Source organism: Triticum dicoccoides, chromosome 5B (genome assembly GCF_002162155.2).
Source record: "Triticum dicoccoides isolate Atlit2015 ecotype Zavitan chromosome 5B, WEW_v2.0, whole genome shotgun sequence".
Classification (NCBI taxonomy): Eukaryota; Viridiplantae; Streptophyta; class Magnoliopsida; order Poales; family Poaceae; genus Triticum; species Triticum dicoccoides.
The window spans coordinates 99706834-99726280 of NC_041389.1; the positions used below are offsets into that span (position 1 = coordinate 99706834).

The 19447-nt window shown below is 47.7% G+C and overlaps 1 protein-coding gene across 1 annotated transcript; it reads left to right on the plus strand.

Annotated features, from left to right (window-relative positions):
• The first annotated feature begins 675 nt into the window (after positions 1-675).
• LOC119305239 (transcription factor RSL3-like) lies at positions 676-2441 on the plus strand. The gene is made up of 5 exons (XM_037581814.1): positions 676-1362; positions 1469-1657; positions 1748-1813; positions 1911-1976; positions 2070-2441. Exons 1-5 carry the CDS (start codon positions 892-894, stop codon positions 2148-2150), a joined length of 873 nt encoding a protein of 290 aa, XP_037437711.1. The 5' UTR covers positions 676-891; the 3' UTR covers positions 2151-2441.
• The last annotated feature ends 17006 nt before the right edge of the window (positions 2442-19447 follow it).

Consider the following 19447-nt stretch of genomic DNA (forward strand, 5'->3'; position numbering starts at 1 on the left):
ATTTCTCTGGTTTGATGCTGTTGACAGAAACTTATTTCTATGTTAGTTCAGGATAGAAAGTTTAACTAGATTGATGTCGGTTATCGTGTGTAAAATGTCAATGTGGTAAATCTTTCAGGATACCAACCTCCAAAATCATGCAAGTATTGAACATCAATGCTGCTGCTGCTGCGGGCACAGGGTGTGAGAATTATTTGCAGATCCAGACCTTGATATCCATAGAGGTGTGCTTTCATATATCCTCTTTTTGAGTTCTTAAGAATGTTCAGATTCCTTCCACCATGTTCGTGCAGGCATGTCTTTGCATATCCTACTTTTGTTTATTCCATCTCTAACCAACAGCAGTACACATATTTTTGCAAGAAAGAAAGCATGAGCACATAGTTGTCTTGATCTTATTCTATTCTATTCCAAGGTAAACTCTTGCTATTCCGGTTCAGAGCTCATAGACTTCCTTTGCCTGTCCTCGATGAATCATGGACCAATGATTAGTAAAATGTCTCTAATCATTGTGCGGTTTCTTCGGAGACAGGCCGCATAACCGTAATCTTGGACAAGTCACTGTCTTGCTCACCAACCAGCAGTTGAAATTCTCTAAACTTGTCGTCTTCAGCTCTCCACATCACCACAACATTACCATGGTTGTTGCTAATCGCTAGCCTATCACCACACACTTCATGCCACCCATTGACTGTCCTTTGTTTACTCATGCTCACATTTTCTTTATTCTGCAGATGTTGTCCCCTGCAACCTCTCAGAATTCTGAACAGTATAAAAGCACCTGAACTGTTGTGCATTTGTCTTCACCCCTCTCAACAGCAAGTGCCTCCAACCACACTCCCCAGGCCACCCTTCGCCTCCAAGGCTCCCAAGTCCCAAATTCACATCTAAATGGAGGCTGGAGGCCTGATTTCGGAGGCTGGCTGGACCATGTTTGACTTCCCGCCGCAGGGCGAGGAGTCCGATATCATGGCGCAGCTGCTTGGCACCTTCCCCTCCCATGCCGAGGAAGCCCAGCAGGATCTGCCTTGGTATCAGGCTTCCCATCCATCCTACTATGACAGTGATGTTCATACAAGTGCGTGTAGTGACAGCAATGATGGTAGCTTTGCTGTTCCATCCGAGTGCATGGGCTACTATTTGGGTGATTCAAGTGAGGCCCTGGGCATCAGCTCCTGCACTGTACCACAGGACTTGAACTTGGTCCAGGAGCAAGGTGCTACCGAGTTTCTGAATATGATCCCAACCATTTCCCATGATTTGTTCGGGAAGGGCGAGTCAAGCTGCGAGGGTCTCGACTCGGTCAGTGCTACTAACAAGAGGAAGCATTCGGTGGAAGAAGAAATCAATGGCCAAGCGAGAGTAAGTCCTGAGGATGACTGATCATTCTGTTCACCGGCTATGTCTTTTAGAATGATATATGTTCATGCTGTTAGTGTGGATACTGACTGTAATTGATTAATTGCAGGGTCGGAAATGCGCAAGGAAGGCTGCACCAAAGCGAGCAAAGAACGCGAAGCAAACCGAAGCGAGCTGCTGCACCTCTGACAATGACTCGAATGCTTCTCAAGAGTCTGCAGATGCTGGTGTTACTCCAAAAGGCAAGGCCCGGGCTGGACGCGGGGCGGCAACCGATCCCCAGAGCCTCTATGCAAGGGTACTGCCAATAATCATCTCTTTCGCATCTCAAGGAATTATCTTTTGCAACTGAATGTGAATACTAACTCTCTGTTCTTTGCTTGAGCAGAAAAGGAGGAAAAGGATCAACGAGAGGCTGAAGACACTGCAGACCCTTGTGCCCAATGGAACCAAAGTATGCTTCTGAACATTCATGCTACTGATAGCCTACATGAATAAAAATGCTAAGATCCAATGGCTAAATCAACAATATTGTTGTATTGATCTTGCAGGTAGATATGAGCACCATGCTTGAAGAGGCAGTCCAGCATGTCAAATTCCTGCAACTCCAGATCAAGGTGAGCAGTTGCTCAATTTAGTTCGCTTCGACATCAGACAAATTGTTCCATGGCGGACATTGCGACTGACGAATTTCTCTCGTCAATTTTCAGGTCCTCAGCTCTGATGAAATGTGGATGTACGCGCGGATTGCGTACAACGGGATGAACATTGGACTTGATCTGAACATGTAGAGATGATTTTGGCAGTCTCGAGCGGGGAATGCAGTTTGTGTTTGAGATAAACGAGTTCTCCACTAACCATTCGATGTACCTGTGTTACCATGTGTCGTTTTGGAATCTGTTATACAGATCATCATAGGCGCAGCAGTAGCATACTTAAACTTGTGAAGAGGCCCTCTTAGAGGATCAGTAAACTGAAGATAATACTACCATTTTCTTGACATTAGCATGAAATGCAAGATCTTGAAAACTTGTAGATTTGTATTTGTTTTCTTTGGAGCAAATATAGTTCTTTTGTTGGCATCTGATGATTTGTTCAATGATCTAGTCTCTTGTGGTTTGCAAAGTTGCAGCCTTGAAGACCTCAAACCCTGACACTTTAAGATAAATGACTGAAACTGCGAAATCATATTGGAATGAGCTTCATAATTTTTGGGGGACACAAACGTTCGGCCTTGCGATATACTATGAGCTATCACCATAAAAACATTTCTCAATTCCATTTTCTCTACCCTTTCCACTATGAAGAATGAGCTTCATAAAGAAAATAACCATGCATGTAGCTGACCGTTGACGTGCATTAGAATTTGCATTGACATTTCCAACATAAACTGAATTCATTAATTATAAAGTTTTAGATGCGAGAGAAAATGTATTATTAAGAGGGATGTGATATGCAGAACAAATCATGCACTCTCCATTCTAACATTCAGGCCGGCACACACAAGGATGCGAGCATTTCGATTGGGACGCTCCGGTTTTCCTGGCTTGCTGGGCATGGTTGACCAGTCCACTATTGACTTTTCAAGTTTTTTTTTTTAAATCAGGAATTCAAAAAAATGTTTGTGAAAATTTTAAAAAATCATGGTTCAAAAATAATAATTCACGAACTCAAAAAAGTTCACGAGTTCAATTTTTTTTATGGGATTCAAAAAAGTTAATGAATTTGAAAAAAAGTTCAAGAACTTGAAAAAGTTCATGTGTTTAAAAAAAGTTCACAGGATTCAGAAAAAGTTCATACATTTGATAAAAAGTTCACGACCTTGAAAAAAATTCACAAGTTCAGAAAAAGTTTGCGGATTTAAAAAAGTTCATGAATGTGAAAATAAAGTTCACAAATTTGGAAAAAGGTCGCGTGTATCAGGGATTTGGGAAAAACTTCACGATTTTGAGGGAAAGAGTTACATAAAATTGGAAAAAGTTCATGAATTCAAGGAAGAAATGTTCACAATATTTTTTCTAAAAGTTCATGAATTAAAGAAAAAGTTCACGCATCTAAAAAAATGAAAAATAAATAAAAAAACAAATAAAACCGTCATGAAAACCTTCAAAAGAAAAGAGAAAAAAATCGTCAGAAGCTTCATAAAACCGGCTGGGTTCGCTTCCCAAAAAAACACGCGCATGACAAAACGTTGAACAGAAAACTAGCCGATGTGCGCCAAAATGTTTGCGACCCAAAAAGGAAAAAAAATTAATGGGCCGAGCCCAAGGAGAGAGTGGGGCAGGGGGCAGCAAATAAGATCGGCCGCCAGGGGTCAAGTGGGCGAAGCTACATAGCAGCTTCGAGGCCAGAAGCCTGAACGCAGTACTAGCAAGGCACAACTAAAAGCATCTTTAGCAGACCCCGCAAAATCCCAACCCGCATAAGCCATTTACAGTTCGACGAAGATCTCGTTTGCGGGTCGAAAACGTGCGCGGCGGAACAAAAATCGTATATGAAATTGCATAATTTGAAAAAAAGTTTTACGGGAGAAATTGCAACCATATAGTTCATCACATACTACATATACTACATGATCAAACACTAATTCATTACAAACACATACACCGACCATACTACATTCACTACTAGTACTAGGGAAGGGGGGGGGGGGATCTCACGGCGGCGAGCTCGCGGCCATGGACGACGCGGTGGAGGAGCTCAATCCTCCTCGTCAGAGCTACCGAGGTCGATGTACTTCTCCTTATGCTCCTCGTGGATGCACCGCCACCCGTCGTCCTTTTCTTTGGGGGCAAGGTTCGCCGCGACCGCCTGCTGGAGCACAAGGGCTTCGAGCTCCTTGTCATGGCGTCGGCGCTCCGCCTCCTTGCGCAAGCTGCGTCGGCAATGGCGGCCACGACCGCATCGACAACGGCGACGAAGTCCTCGGGCCCGACGACGCCGCAGCGCACGATCTCCTCGGGCTCCTGCGGCTCCTCCGACCACTCCCTCTTCATGGGGAGAAGCCTCGCGCCGGAAGAGGAAGAGCTCACTGCACGGGTGAGCCACACGGCAGACCTCGAGCCCGTGACGGAGGAGCCCGCGATAGAGGATCCCGCAACCTGTTGACGGTCGTGATCCTCCGTCTCGCGACGGAGGAACCTCAACGGTGGCGAGAGGCCCCGGTCTGTCCACTTCTTGGCCCCGCGCTTTCTCGTGCCGTCCGAGCAGACACAACGATCGCGCTCGAGGTCGCGGCGACCGCCGAAGCTGCGGCCGGAGCTTCACATGGCGTTTCGAGGCAGATGCGGGCTCGTCGGCGGCGAGAAATGCGAGGGGGCAGTAGGGAATCGTGGTGGAACGCGGCGGCAGAGGGATAGGGTTTCGACCCATATCCCCCCTCCCGCAAACCCGTAGACATACCGCTTCTGGTGGGCGGTTTGCGGGCCACAATAAATCTTTTTACTGGCCGGACGATATACGGGCTCTGTTCTGGCCAGAAAATTGGGCCGAGCCCGTATACTCGCCGGACTTATGCGGGTTTGCTAGATTTACAGGGTCTGCTAGACATGCTCTAAGAGCATCTCCAATAGCAGCCCTAAAAAAGGGTAGTATATGTTCTTTAGGCATTTGAGAGCGAAAAATGGTTTTCAACAGCGGCCCTATCCTATTTTTTCTACAACTAGCAAAAGGGCCCGTGCGTTGCAATGGGAGAAAAATAAACCATAATCTCCAATGACCACGATCACATTTTGCTGCATCACCGAGATACACTACCATTCTCAAATTCGTGAAATCATGAAGAATTTTTTAAACTCGTGAACATATTTGAAATCGTGAATATTTTTCAAATTAATGATAATTTTGACAAATTTTTGAACACTTTCTAAAATCAAGAACATTTTTTTGAATTCATGAACATTTTATGCTATTTGCAAACATTTTTTTAAGTTGTGCATTTTTTAAACAATTTTGTTGAATCGGCAAACATTTCCAAAATGGACGAACATTGTTTTGTAAATTGGTGGATTCTTTTTGAAATTCATGAACATTTTTCTGATTCAACGAAGATTTTTTTGGTTTAACAAACATTTTTTGAAACACATGATCATTTTTCAAATCAGTGAACATTTTATGAATGAATAAACAATTTTCTAAGTCACCAACTGTTTTTGAATTTTTAGGAATTTTATCCATTCCTGAACTTTTTTAGAATTGACGAAACTTTGTTCAATTTCATTAATATCTTTTAATACATGAACTTTTTTTGATTTGCCAAACATTTGTTTTGAAAATGTCAAACATTTTTTAAATAAGAAAACAATTTTTTGCAAAATCGCAAATATGTTTTGAATACACAAACATTTTATGTTTTATCAAAGATTTTATGTTTATAATTTCTGGATTTTTTTGAAGTCTCAAATTTTTTAAAGTAGAAAAAAATGAAAAATTGGAAAAGAAAAAGAAAGAATAAAAAAATGAAATTTAATAAACTGGTCGCGTGGACATGGGCCGGCTCAAACGGGCGAGCCGCGTCTTCACCCAGCATGCAGAGTGCAATATAGGAGGTCTCTACTGCTGGGCCAGCCCAGACGGGGGATTCTCCTGTGTTAAACACTTTTTATCACTTATAAGTGGCATTGGTGGGTAATATTTTGCAACTTTAGGGGCAATTTCCTTGACGTATCACAAGAAGCAATAGTCCCTTTATTTTTTTGATTGATTGAAAAAGCACTCGTATTCCATTCAACTACAAGCAAGATTGTACAAATACGAGTACAAAGACGCAAACATACATCATAGGTACAACCAATACAGTTGTCTCACCACATCACAAAGAGCACCCAAATAAACACCAAAATCGCATAAAAGTCATTGGGTCCCTGTTCATCCTCAACCTTCAATGAACCGCCGTAATCTTCGTCGTCGCCGGAGCAAAGGAGGGTTGCCGGCCGAGAAGCAAGGGCAGGAGCACCATCACCACAAAGGCTTTGTGAGCCGCATATAGGTCCCATCCCAGTGGACGGGAACTAGTGTCGGGTTCCGGTGCATCGGCCGGAAACATTACTGTGCTCCCCTCACCTTAGATCCGCCACAGCCATCGACCTTCGTCGATGAGGAGCAGCATCACCAGCCACCACGCCCACCACATCACCACAGCCACAAATAGCCTACAACAAACGGATCTGGAATCACCGATCCAGATGCCGCAGACTCCTATACACTGCCACCGCGCAACTGACACCACCGGCCCGGTGATACCCCGCCTCTAAGCCCCGCAGCGTCGCCAGAGCAAGCGCCACCACGATGGAGAGTAGGCTGGAGGAATTTATTCCACCTCATTGGCGTCGTCCCCGCTCAAGCACCAATGCTTGGAGAAACTACCCTAACATCCCAATGTACAACGGCCGTGCGGTCGACGACGGTCTCCCCCACCTCCCGGCACCAAGAGGCCGCCGGAGGCGAGGGAGACCGGCGGCGACGGCCCACCGAAACCACCCCTCTCGCGTCGCCTGTTTTTCGCCTCTGGGAACCGTCGCTCTACGCTTGTGGGACTTAGACGGAATATCCCCTTTATTATTAGGTATAGATATAGATTTTGTTTGGGCAGCCCAATAAAATGGCTCTAGGTGCTGCAAATATACGGCACAACCGGGATGCACCATCCCCATAACTTCAACCCTAACATGATGTACCCACATGATGTTGGTAGTGTAACCGGAAACGCGGTGGCACATTACCATAGTTAACGTAAATTCTAACACTGAAGTGATCGTTTGCGCCAAGTTCAAGCACCACCGGTATAATTTACTTGCATACGGGCTTCTAGGGTTCTGTAAGTCCCTTCTTATAACTACAACACTCTCTTTTCTTTTTGACGAAATATGGCCTTGTTAGATCAAATACAGGAACACACACGTGAGGTGGACACACACACGGTGGAGTTTCAGTGAGCGAACGCGAACACAAAGACAAAGATTTTGCGATGCGTAAAGTTTGTGTCTTTTCTGTTTCTTCCTTTTATTCCTTCTGATCCTAACAAGCCGGCCTCGATCCGTTTTACCCGCGCCATCCCACAGACGAGATCGTAGCTAATGATTACATGATTCATAGGAAAAGTAAATGCTAGCCCTACTCAGCCGCAACACGAACACAACGTGCCTCTGGCGTTATATTCAGAAAGTTCAGGAAACAAAACACTAGCATGGCGGGTTCAGGTTCAGTAAGATTAACACAACACTTCACCTCCTTAAGCTTGATGAACCGAGCCCACCTCCTGCATGCCGATCTTCCCTTTCAGTGACTCAAAACGAAGCCTAGCCACTGGCCTCGTCAGGATGTCCGCATGCTGCTCATCAGTTCTGACATGCTCCACTTCTATCTTGCCCTCTTCAACGTAATTTCTGAAAAAATGATAGCACACGTCAATGTGTTTGCTCCTCTCATGAAACACATGATTCTTGTATAACTGAATTACTGACTGGTTATCTATACAGATTGTGAACTTGTCACCATCACAGCCCAATAATTCCTCAATAAGCCTTGGCAACCATACCCCTTGACAGGCTGCTGCGGCAGTAGCCACCTACTCTGTTTCGCATGAAGATTGTGCCACAATTTTCTACTTTTGTGAGGTCCAGGACACAAGGCAATGACAAAATTAGTACAACACTCAAGTGGTACTTTTGCGATCATCAATATCACCTGCATGATCACTGTCATAGTATCCATACAACCCTCTTGCTTGTGACCCTTTTATACCTGCAGCCAAGATTAACAGTCCCTTTCACATAACTAAGAATGTGTTTCACTGCTGTCATATGTTCCCTGGTAGGTCTCTCCATAAACCTGCTGACATAGCCGATAGAGAAGCTAAGATCAGGCCTTGTGTGCAGTAGGTACCTCAAGCCTCCAACCACGCTTTGTTATTCAGTTGGATCAACTTCCTCGGCCTTACTTTCTTTGCTTAGTTTCAGCCTAGGTTCCATTGGAGTGTGTGTTGGATTGTAGTTTGACATCCTCATTCTTTCAAGTATACGGGAGCATAACCAGATTGGCAGAGGGTGATCCCTTCCTATCCTTGTTTCACCTCAATGCTGAGATACTAAGACAACATATCCAGATCAGACATGCTAAATTTCGACTTCATTTGCTTTTTGAAATCCACAATAGGTTGTCTGCTGCCACTGATTATAACCAAATCGTCCACATATACTCCAACGATCAGAACCGAATCCCTTTCCTTTTTCCTGTACAGACCAGATTCATAAGGGCACTTCTCAAAATCCAATTCTACAAGGGTTGAGTCCAACTTGTAGTTCCAAGCCCCAGGAGCTTAGACCATATAATGCTTTTGTCAGCCTATAGACCTTGCTGCTCTTTCCTTATATATCGTGGCCTGGAGGTTGACTGACATACACCTACTCACTCAAATCCCCATTGAGGAACACAGATTTAACATCCATTTGGTGAATCTTCCAACTGAATTGGGCTGCAAGTGCAATGAGCAATAGAACAGACTCAAGGCGGGAAACAGGGGCAAAAACTTCATTGAAATCAATGCCCCGCCGCTGCACATACTCTTTTGCAACTAGCCTCGCCTTGTGTTTGACAATCTCCCCAATTGCGTCCCTTTTGATCTTGTACACCCACTTCAGTCCAATCGACCGGTGTCCACTTGGCAAGTCAACTAGTTCCCAAGTTTTGTTCTCCTCAATCGATGTCAGCTCTTCTTTCATTGCCTTCTGCCAACATGAATCTCTTATTACCTCAATGTGGTTCGTGGGTTCCTCCAACCCGAACAGACACAAACCAGCCTCGACCTCTTGGTCTCCACAGTTTCTTCGTAGATCTCTTCGAGCAAGCGCTTATCTTGTGGCCCCTATGATGGCTTAGTGTATGGTGTGTCAAGTGCTGTAGAACTTAGACCAGGTGTCGCCAGAGAGTCCTCTAGGTCACACAGGATAATCGCCCCATCATTTGCGTGTCGGGTTCTGCCGCCTTGCCGAGGTTCTGCCATGGCAGCGGAATTCGATGCCCTGAAAGTCAATTTTTGTGCCACGGCAGGTGTTTTGCTAGGTGTGTTCTCTTCCATGGTAGCATTTCTTCCCGCATCTGTGCTATGGCAGCGGAATCCCTGTCCTTTGCAGCACTTTCTACTATGCTTTCTGTTTCCACCCGACCTTACTGCTATGGATAGTAAACTACAAAGGGACCTCGATCATCATCTTCCACTGACCCCGAGGAGTTCCAATCCCAAGGTCTGTTTTCTTCAAACACAACATCCTGGGACACCACTAGTTTTTTGTTCTCTGGATCATATAAGCGGTATGCCTTTGATCTCGACTCATAGCTGATAAAAACCATCTGAGTACTCCTATCTATCGGGCCCGTGGGACTGGGGGTACCCAGGCCCGTCTGCCTGCGGCCCAGTGTGCGGCCCTGCGAGGAAGCCCAAAGCTAGCCCACCACCAGGACTTCACGAGAAGACCCTCGCGAGACCCTTGCCTTGTGAGGCACATGTCGACAAGCGCCACCAGGAGCCTCGCGAGGCCCTCTCGTGAGGCATCTTCCCGAGGCTGCCTCACGAGGCCCCTCGCGGAGGCGTACAAGTCAAGAGAAGTTCAGTAGAGTCGTGTTGCCCTGCGCCTTCACGTGGGTGACGTGCGCGGCGACGAGCGAGGCCAGAGGAACGGCAATAGGCTCGGATGAGGAGGCTTTCCTCTTTTGTGCTAAGGGAGGAATGCCATCCACCAGTTCCCGAGGCAATCCCCAAAGGTTTCTAGTTTGGTGTAAGAAGACCGGGACGATGGGCGCGCCAGGGCAGAGGTCATCACCGAGCCCACCGGCGCATCATGGGCGGTAGCTTTGCAGGTGAAGACTGCCTTTAGTCAGGATAAGTTGCAGCCCTGTCCTCCTTCAAAATGGCCGTTGTGGCAACCCTCCCCGCCAAGTGTTTTCAAGGGAAGAGGACCAAGGCTAGTATTAAAGAGGGCAGGGTGCCGCCGTATAAGAGGATCGACTCCATCTCCCCACAACTCTTGTACTCACATCCTCCCTCGCGAGTGCAATCCAACCACAAAGCAGGAGTAGGGTTTTACACCGCAAGGTGGTCCAAACCTGGGTAAACACCCGTGTCTATTGTTCTTATTATCTAGTTCGTGCTCGCCGGGCGTCGCCGTGAGGTGGTGAGACAGAGTAGGGCGGGGGCAGCGAGCGCACCCCGGAGTTTGAACCTCTTGGGTCGTTGGAGCCCCGATTCTACATTTGGCGTGCTAGGTAGGGGAGCGCTGCTGTTCTTCCGCCTCACTCCGATCTCTGCTCCATCAACTCCATGGCTGATGCTCACCGTGTTTGTGCTGAGTGTCATGCGGCTCGCGTCGCCCAGACGGAGCCTGCAGGCCGCCGCAACCGCCGCCACTCCACCGAGGCCGCAACAGCTGCCACCAACCCCACTGCCCACAAGCGGTAAGACACCTCCTGGCACCCGTTTAGGCGAGCGGGCGGCCGTGCCACTGCTGCTTCTTCCCCCAGCTCCTCAGTCGCGGCCTGAGGCCCATTGAGCAGTAATGGCTGGCATGGACTCCCCATGCGAGCGGCGCCTCCCTGAGTGTCGTAGGTTGCCAAGCCTTCACCGACGAGCCGCGCCGGGTAGATTGGTTGGTGAAGTTCAGGCTAGAACTACCCTCGTGCTATGATGGCATTCCGGGCCCCACGGGATTCCTCCTACTCTACATCAGAGCATTTTAGCGGCGGGCGATGACCACAATGCCATGGCAAATTGGCTACCCATGGCTCTCACAGGTGTCCCGCGCTCTTGGCTCTTCAGCCTTCCGAGGCTTTAGTCTCCTCCTAGGGTGAGCTCCTTGACCGGTTCATTGCGCGTTTCACGCCCCTTGGCGCTGGCGCCGGGGGCCTCCAGGGGCTCCATGCCGTCGCATGCATCCTTAGCGGATCTCAGGCCCCCGCGTCCAGCCGCCATTCCAAGCAGCTTTTCCATGGGGCGAACACCGCGCAGCCCAGGCTGGAGGCCCCGCGGGCCCGCGCGTGGCCTTAGTGCACCATCACCTTCGATTCCAGAGACCACCCCAAGTCCGCAGCCGCTGCCGGCACGCTTCCCATGCTGTGCACCCCCACCATCAGCAACGTCACTGTCACCAAGACCTTCATTGATGGGGGTGCTAGCCTCAACGTGATCACCATCACGACATTCAAGATGCTCTAAGTGCCCTATGACCAGCTGGTGCCGACCAGGCCCTTCTCTGGGGTGACGGATGGGTCTACCATCCCCCTGGGGTAGGTGCGCCTCCCTGTCACCTTCAGCACCTGCGACAACTGTTGGGAAATGTTGCATGGAAAACAAATTTTTTTCTACGCACACGCAAGATCTATCCATGGAGATGCATAGCTACGAGAGGGGGAGAGCATCTTCATACCCTTGAAGATCGCAAAGCGAAAGCGTTTATCAACGCGGTTGATGTAGTCGTACACCTTCACGATCTGTCCTGATCAAGTACCAAACGTACGGTACCTCCGCGTTCAACACACGTTCAACTCGATGACGTCCTCGCCTTCTTGATCCAGCAAGACGGGCGAAGTAGTCGATGAATTCCGGCAGCACAACGGCGTGGTGACGGTTGGTGATGAAGAACTATCTCCGAGGGCTTCACCAAGCACTACAGAAACTAGGCGAAGGATAAACTAGAGGGGACGGGGTTGCCGGCACACGGCTTGGTGAATCTTGATGTGTCTTGGGTGCTAGCCCTGCCCATCTATTTATATGTTGAGCCCTGGGGTCGAAACTTGGAGTAAAAGCCTCCTCAAAGTCGGTTTTTCCCAAAAGGTAAGAGTCCTTCTCGGACTCCAGGGCTAGACACCAGGGTTCCCGACGTCTACCCACTAGATACCAGGGTTCCTGGCGTCTGGCCACTGGTCTCCGCAAAACTCCCTTTTGCACTTTCCAAAAGCCTCATGGGCTTTCCCCTTTGGCCCAAATAAAGTGTTCTCATACCCAAACATTTCGGGAAACATCCGGAACCCCTTCCGGTGAACTCCGGAACCCTTCCGGAGACCAAACACTATTATCCTATATATCAATCTTTACCTCCGGACCATTCCGGAGCTCATCGTCATGTCCGTGATCTCATCCGGGACTCCGAACAACATTTGGTCACCAACATACACAACTCATATAATACTAGACCCTATGGGTTCGAGAACTATGTAGACATGACTAAGATACCTCTTCGGTCAATAACCAATAGCGGAACCTGGTTGCCCTTATTGGCTCCTACATATTCTACGAAGATCTTTATCGGTTGAACCTTATGACAACATACGTAGTCCCCTTTGTCCATCGGTATGTTACTTGCCCGAGATTCAATTGTCAGTATCTTCATACGTAGTTCAATCTCGTTACTGGCAAGTCTCTTTACTCGTTCCGTAATACATCATTCTGCAACTAACTCATTAGTCACTTTGCATGCAAGGCTTCTTATGATGTGTATTACCGAGAGGGCCCAGAGATACCTCTCAGATACTTGGAGTGACAAATCCTAATCTTGATCTATGTCAACTCAACAAACACCTTCAAAGATACATGTAGAGCATCTTTATAATCACCTAGTTACGTTGTGACGTTTGATAGAACACAAGGCATTCCTCTGGTATCCGGGAGTTGCATAATCTCATAGTGGAAGGAATATGTATTTCACATGAAGAAAGCAATAGCAATAAAACTGAACGATCATTATGCTAAGCTAACGGATATGTCTTGTCCATCACATCATTCTCCTAATAATGTGATCCCGTTATCAAATGACAACTCATGTCCATGGTTAGGAAACCTTAACCATCTTTGATCAACGAGCTAGTCAAGTAGAGGCTCACTAGGGACACGGTGTTTGTTTATGTATTCACACATGTATTTAGGTTTCCGATCAATACAATTCTAGCATGAATAATAAACCTTTATCATGAATAAGGAAATATAAAATAACAACTTTATTATTGCCTCTAGGGCATATTTCCTTCAACAACTACCACACTGAGCTCATCAACTTTGACATGGCCCACATTTCCTTCCCGTATAACGCCATCCTGGGGTACCCCGCGCTCGCCAAGTTCATGGCGACGACTCATCTTGGCTAGAACGTCATCAAGATGCTCGACAACAGTGACGTTATCACCATCTTCGACCACAGGGAGGACGCGATCTGCGCCCTCAAGCGCGCCTACAAGGCCGCGGCAGGCGCACGCCCAGGTACCGAAGACATGGCGGAGTTCCCAAAGGCCGTGCGTGCCAGGAAGAAGCAATTATTCTCCCAGGACTGTGCAAAAACAAAGAAAGTATCAGTTGATGGTAGCGGCACCGACCCTACCTTCACCATCGACGATGGGCTCCCTTCAGAGCAGGAGGGCGCGCTCATCGCCTTCCTTCGGGCGAACTCGGACGTCTTTGCTTGGAAGGCATTCGACCTCTCCGGGATTCCAAGGGAGGTGATCGAGCACCACCTGGCGGTGCATCCCAACGCCCGCCCCGTCAAGCAGAAGGCGCGATGCCAAGCGCCGGATAAGCAGGCGTGCATTATACAGGGGGTGCACAAGTTGCAGGAAGCTGGGGTCATTCAAGAGGTGCGCCATCCCGAGTGGCTCACCAACCCAGTCGTCGTGCCCATGAAAGGCGGGAAGGAGTGCATGTGCATCGACTTCACGAGCCTTAATAAGGCCTGCCCCCAGGAACCCTTCCCGCTGCTGTGCATCGACCATATCATGGATTCCACCGCCGAGTGCGACCTACTGTGCTTCCTGGATGCCTTGTCGGGCTATCACAAGATCAAGATGGCGGTGGAAGATGTGGAGAGGACAACCTTCATCTCCCCGTGTGGTGTGTTCTGCTACACCTGCATGCCTTTTGGAGTGCCGACGCTACCTTCCAACGGTTGATGCGCATCATGCTAGGGCCACAGCTGGGGTGGAACATTGAGGCCTACATCGACGACATTGTGGTCAAGTCGCACGAGGCCAGAACACTTATCGAGGACTTGCAATAAACATTCACCAACCTACGAAAGGTCAGCTTTAAGCTCAACCCCGACAAGTGTGTCTTTGGAGTTCCCTCTGGCAAGCTTCTCGGCTTCCTTGTTTCCCGTTGGGGGATCGAGGCCAACCCCGAAAAGATCAAGGCCATCGAGAAGATGCGCTCCCCGGACCCTCAAGGAAATGCAGCGGCTGGCAGGGTGCATGGCTTCCCTAAGGTGCTTCATCTCCAAGTTCGGCGAGAGCGCCTTGCCCTTCTTCAAGCTCATGAAGAGAACTGGCCCCTTCAAGTGGACCTCATAAGTGGACACAACCTTCGAAGACCTCAAGAGATACCTCATGACCCCGCCCATCATGGTTGCGTTGCGCTCCAGCGAGCCCTTCCTCTACTTGGCGGCCACCCTACAGACAGGAAGCGCCGCACTTGTGGTAGTTCGAGACGAGCGAATTGATACCAAAGGACAACTTTCTGAGTCTCGTGAGCCTCCTGAGCTCCCCGAGCCTTCCAAGCATCGCAAGCCGTCCGAGTCTCACGAGCCCCCCGATCCTTGCGAGCCTCCCACACTCCAGGCCGGCGCCTCCGAGCTCACCTCTCTTCCTGCGCCACGCAAGCCTCCCGAGCCCCATGTGCCACTCCAAAAGTAGGCCGCCACCGCAACCACGCACCTCGTTGAGCACCCCGTGTACTTTGTCAACACGGTGCTGAGAGATGCGCGCGCTACCCTATGCAACCAAAACTACTCCTCACCCTTCTGGTTGCCTCCAGGAAGCTGCACCACTACTTTCAAGGCCACCCCATCAAGGTCATCTCCGCGTATCCCCTGGAAAAGGTTCTGCGTTGCCCCAATGCCACTGGCCGAGTAGCCAAGTGGAACATCGAGTTGCATGCCTTCTAGCTGGAGTTCTGTACCATCAGGGTCATCAAGGGTGCGGACCTCGCCGATTTCATGGCAGAGTGGATGGATACTTATGAGGAAGAGCCTCGGGAGAGCAAGTCCCTCCTGCCTGGAGATGAGGCGCATACCGGCTGTGTCATGCACTTTGATGGTGCCTTCCCCAGGCAGGGCGAGGGGGCTGGGGTCGTTCTCGTTTCCCTAGCTAGAGACATTGGTACAACGACGTGCTATACAAATGGTTTTTAACCCCTTTCCGTGATGGCGTTTGGAACTGATACGTCTCCAACGTATCTATAATTTTTGATTGTTCCATGCTATTATATTACCCATTTTGGATGTTTATGGGCTTTACTTTACACTTTTATATCATTTTTGGGACTAACCTACTAACTGGAGGCCCAACCCGAATTGCTGTTTTTTTTGCCTATTTCAGTGTTTCGAAGAAAAGGAATATTAAACGGAGTCCAAACGGGATGAAACCTTCGGGAGCGATCTTTTTGGAACAAATGCAAACCTGGAGACTTAGAGTGGACGTCAAGCAACAAACGAGGCGGCCACGAGGGTGCCCGGTGCGCCCCCTGGGGGTGGGCGCGCCCCCACCCTCGTGGGCCCCTCGAGCGTCAACCGACCTACTTCTTCCTCCTATATATACTCCCGTACCCTGAAAACATTGTATAGCACCACGAAAACCTAATTCCATCGCCACAACCTTCTGTATCCGCGAGATCCCATCTTGGAGCCTTCGCCGGCGCTCCGCCGGAGGGGGAACCGACCATGGAGGGCCTCTACATCATCTCCAAGGCCTCTCCGATGAGTTGTGAGTAGTTTACCACAGACCTTTGGGTCCATAGTTATTAGCTAGATGGCTTCTCTCTCTTTGAATCTCAATACAAAGTTCTCCTCGATCTTCTTGGAGATCTATTTGATGTAACTCTTTTTTGCGGTGTGTTTGTCAAGATCCGATGAATTGTGGGTTTATGATCAAGTTTATCTATGAGAAATATTTGAATCTCCTCTGAATTCTTTTATGTATGATTTGTTATCTTTGCAAGTCTCTTCGAATTATCAGTTTGGTTTGGCCTACTAGATTGATCTTTCTTGCAATGGGAGAAGTGCTTAGCTTTGGGTTCAATCTTGCGGTGTCCTTTCCCAGTGACAGCAGGGGCAACAAGGCACGTATTGTATTGTTACCGTCGAGGATAAATAGATGGGGTTTATATCATATTGCTGTTGGGGAACGTAGTAATTTCAAAAAATTTCCTACGCACACGCAAGATCATGGTGATGCATAGCAACGAGAGGGGAGAGTGTTGTCTACGTACCCTCGTAGACCGAAGCGGAAGCGTTGACGCAACATAGAGGAAGTAGTCGTACGTCTTCCCGGTCCAACCGATCCAAGCACCGTTACTCCGGCACCTCCGAGTTCTTGACACACGTACAACTCGATGACGCACCCCGGGCTCCGATCCAGCAGAGCTTCAGGGAGGAGTTCCGTTAGCACGACGGCGTGGTGACGATCTTGATGTTCAACCGTCGCAGGGCTTCGCCTAAGCACCACTACAATATGACCGAGGTGTAATATCATGGAGGGGGGCACCGCACACGGCTAAGGAACGATCACGAAGATCAACTTGTGTTCTTGTGCCTAGAGGTGCCCCACTGCCCCCATATATAAAGGAGCAAGGGGGGAGGGGGCGGCCGGCCTAGGAGGGGCGCGCCAAGGGGAGTCCTCCCTCCTTCCTTGTTGGAGTAGGAGAAGGGGGAAAGAGGGGGAGAGGAGGAAGGAAAGGGGGGCCGCACCCCTCACTACTAAAAAAAGGGCTATAGATGGAATGGCCACTAATGGCGCACCTGTGATGTGGTGCGCCATTACTATATTCTAATGGCGCACCATGTCTCGGTGCGCCATTAGTAATATATTACTAATGGCACACCTGGTGTGTGGTGCGCCATTAGTAGTTTTGAAAAAAAACATAGAATTTTTTTTGTTACTAATGGCGCACCGTTGCATAGTGCGCCATTACTAATTGACATAGTAATGGCGCACCACATCCGTGGTGCGCCATTAGTAGTTTAAAAAAAAAGTAATTTTTTTTTGTTACTAATGGCGCATCATGTCTCGGTGTGCCATTACTAGTTAAAACTAGTAATGGCGCACTTTCCACTGGTGCGCCATTACTAAGTTTTTTTCAAAAAAAAAATCAAAAAAAATATCATTTTTTTTTCAAAACTAGTAATGGCGCACCGTGGGTGTGGTGCGCCATTACTAGTTAAACTAGTAATGGCGCACCACCCCACGGTGCGCCATTACTAACTTGCCCCAACACCGAATGCACCCCCCGGTGGATCGCCTTTTCAGTTTTAAAAAAAATAAAAGAAAATGATGGAAATGTCAAAAAAATAAAAGATAATATGTTTCCCATGTGATGTGTGCTCTAGTTTTTAGGAAAATTTACAAATATGAATTTCGACTTTATTTGCAAAATCTCTCTGGAAATTTGTAAAATGGGCATAACTTTTGCATACTAACTCGGATGAAAAAGTTTTTTATATGAAAATCATCTACTCGAAAAGTTACATCCAAATTTAATCGGGGGAACCCCGTTAAACATTTTCAAAATCCCCAAAAACCTAACAGAAAAAAAGTTACGGGGCTTTCAAGATCTAGCGGCAAAAAAATTCAAAAAATTTCAAACTTACTAGTGGCGCACCGTGGATGTGGTGCACCACTAGTAACAGAAAAAAAAATGGTTTTGAATTTTTTTTTTGAATTTTTTTTCAAAAAATGATACGTAATATGATCGGGAAGTTTGAAATATTTTTCAAAATTTCATCATAGTCATGAACATGAACAAAGTCCTAGACATCAACAAGGTATAACAGGATTGATATGCTAGATATATCAACAAGTGCCTGTGAAGTGAGCTGTTGCTTGGGTTGGATAGAACTTTGAAGTTAAGCGTGCTTGGGCTGGGAGTAGTGTGAGGATGGGTGACCTTTTGGGAAGTTTGACCATGGAGTGCGATTTGACCTGAGATTAAGCATATTGACTCGAGATTAAGCCATAGTGAACTGAGATTAAGAAAAATTTGAATTTTTTTTGAAAAAAATTGATTTTTTTTTAAATTTCTGAAAAAAGTTATATATTTTTTTTTGAAAAAAATGTTACTAATGGCGCACTTCTATGTGGTGCGCCATTAGTATACCAGATACTAATGGCGCACTTCTATGTGGTGCGCCATTAGTATACCAGATACTAATGGCGCACCGTGGGCTATACTAATGGCGCACTACATGGTGCGCCATTAGTATACCAGATACTAATGACGCACCAGTGGTGCGCCATTAGTAAAAAATACTAGTGGCGTGCTAGTAATGGCGCACCGGTAGTGCGTCATTAGTAGGCAAAACCGGTGCGCCATTAGTAGGCCTTTTTCTAGTAGTGCCTTGTCCAATTCGGACCAGAGGGGGGCTGCGCGCCTCCTTCCTTTCGGCCTCTCTCCTCTATTCCCGTATGGCCCAATAAGGCCCATATACTCCCCGGCGAATTCCCGTAACTCTCCGGTACTCCGAAAAATACCCGAATCACTGGGAACCTTTCCGAACTCCGAATATAGTCGTCCAATATATCGATCTTTACGTCTCGACCATTTCGAGACTCCTCGTAATGTCCCCGATCTCATCCGGGACTCCAAACTCCTTCGGTACATCAAAACTCATAAACTCATAATATAACTGTCATCGAAACCTTAAGCGTGCGGACCCTACGGTTCGAGAACAATGTATACATGACCGAGACACGTCTCCGGTCAATAACCAATAGCGGAACCTGGATGCTCATATTGGTTCCTACATATTCTATAAAGATCTTTATCGGTTAGACCGCATAACAACATACGTTGTTCCCTTTGTCATCGGTATGTTACTTGCCCGAGATTCGATCGTCGGTATCCAATACCTAGTTCAATCTCGTTAACGGCAAGTCTCTTTACTCGTTCCGTAATACATCATATCGCAACTAACTCATTAGTTGCATTGCTTGCAAGGCTTATGTGATGTGCATTACCGAGAGGGCCCAGAGATACCTCTCCGACATTCGGAGTGACAAATCCTAATCTCGAAATATGCCAACCCAACAAGTACCTTCGGAGACACCTGTAGAGCACCTTTATAAT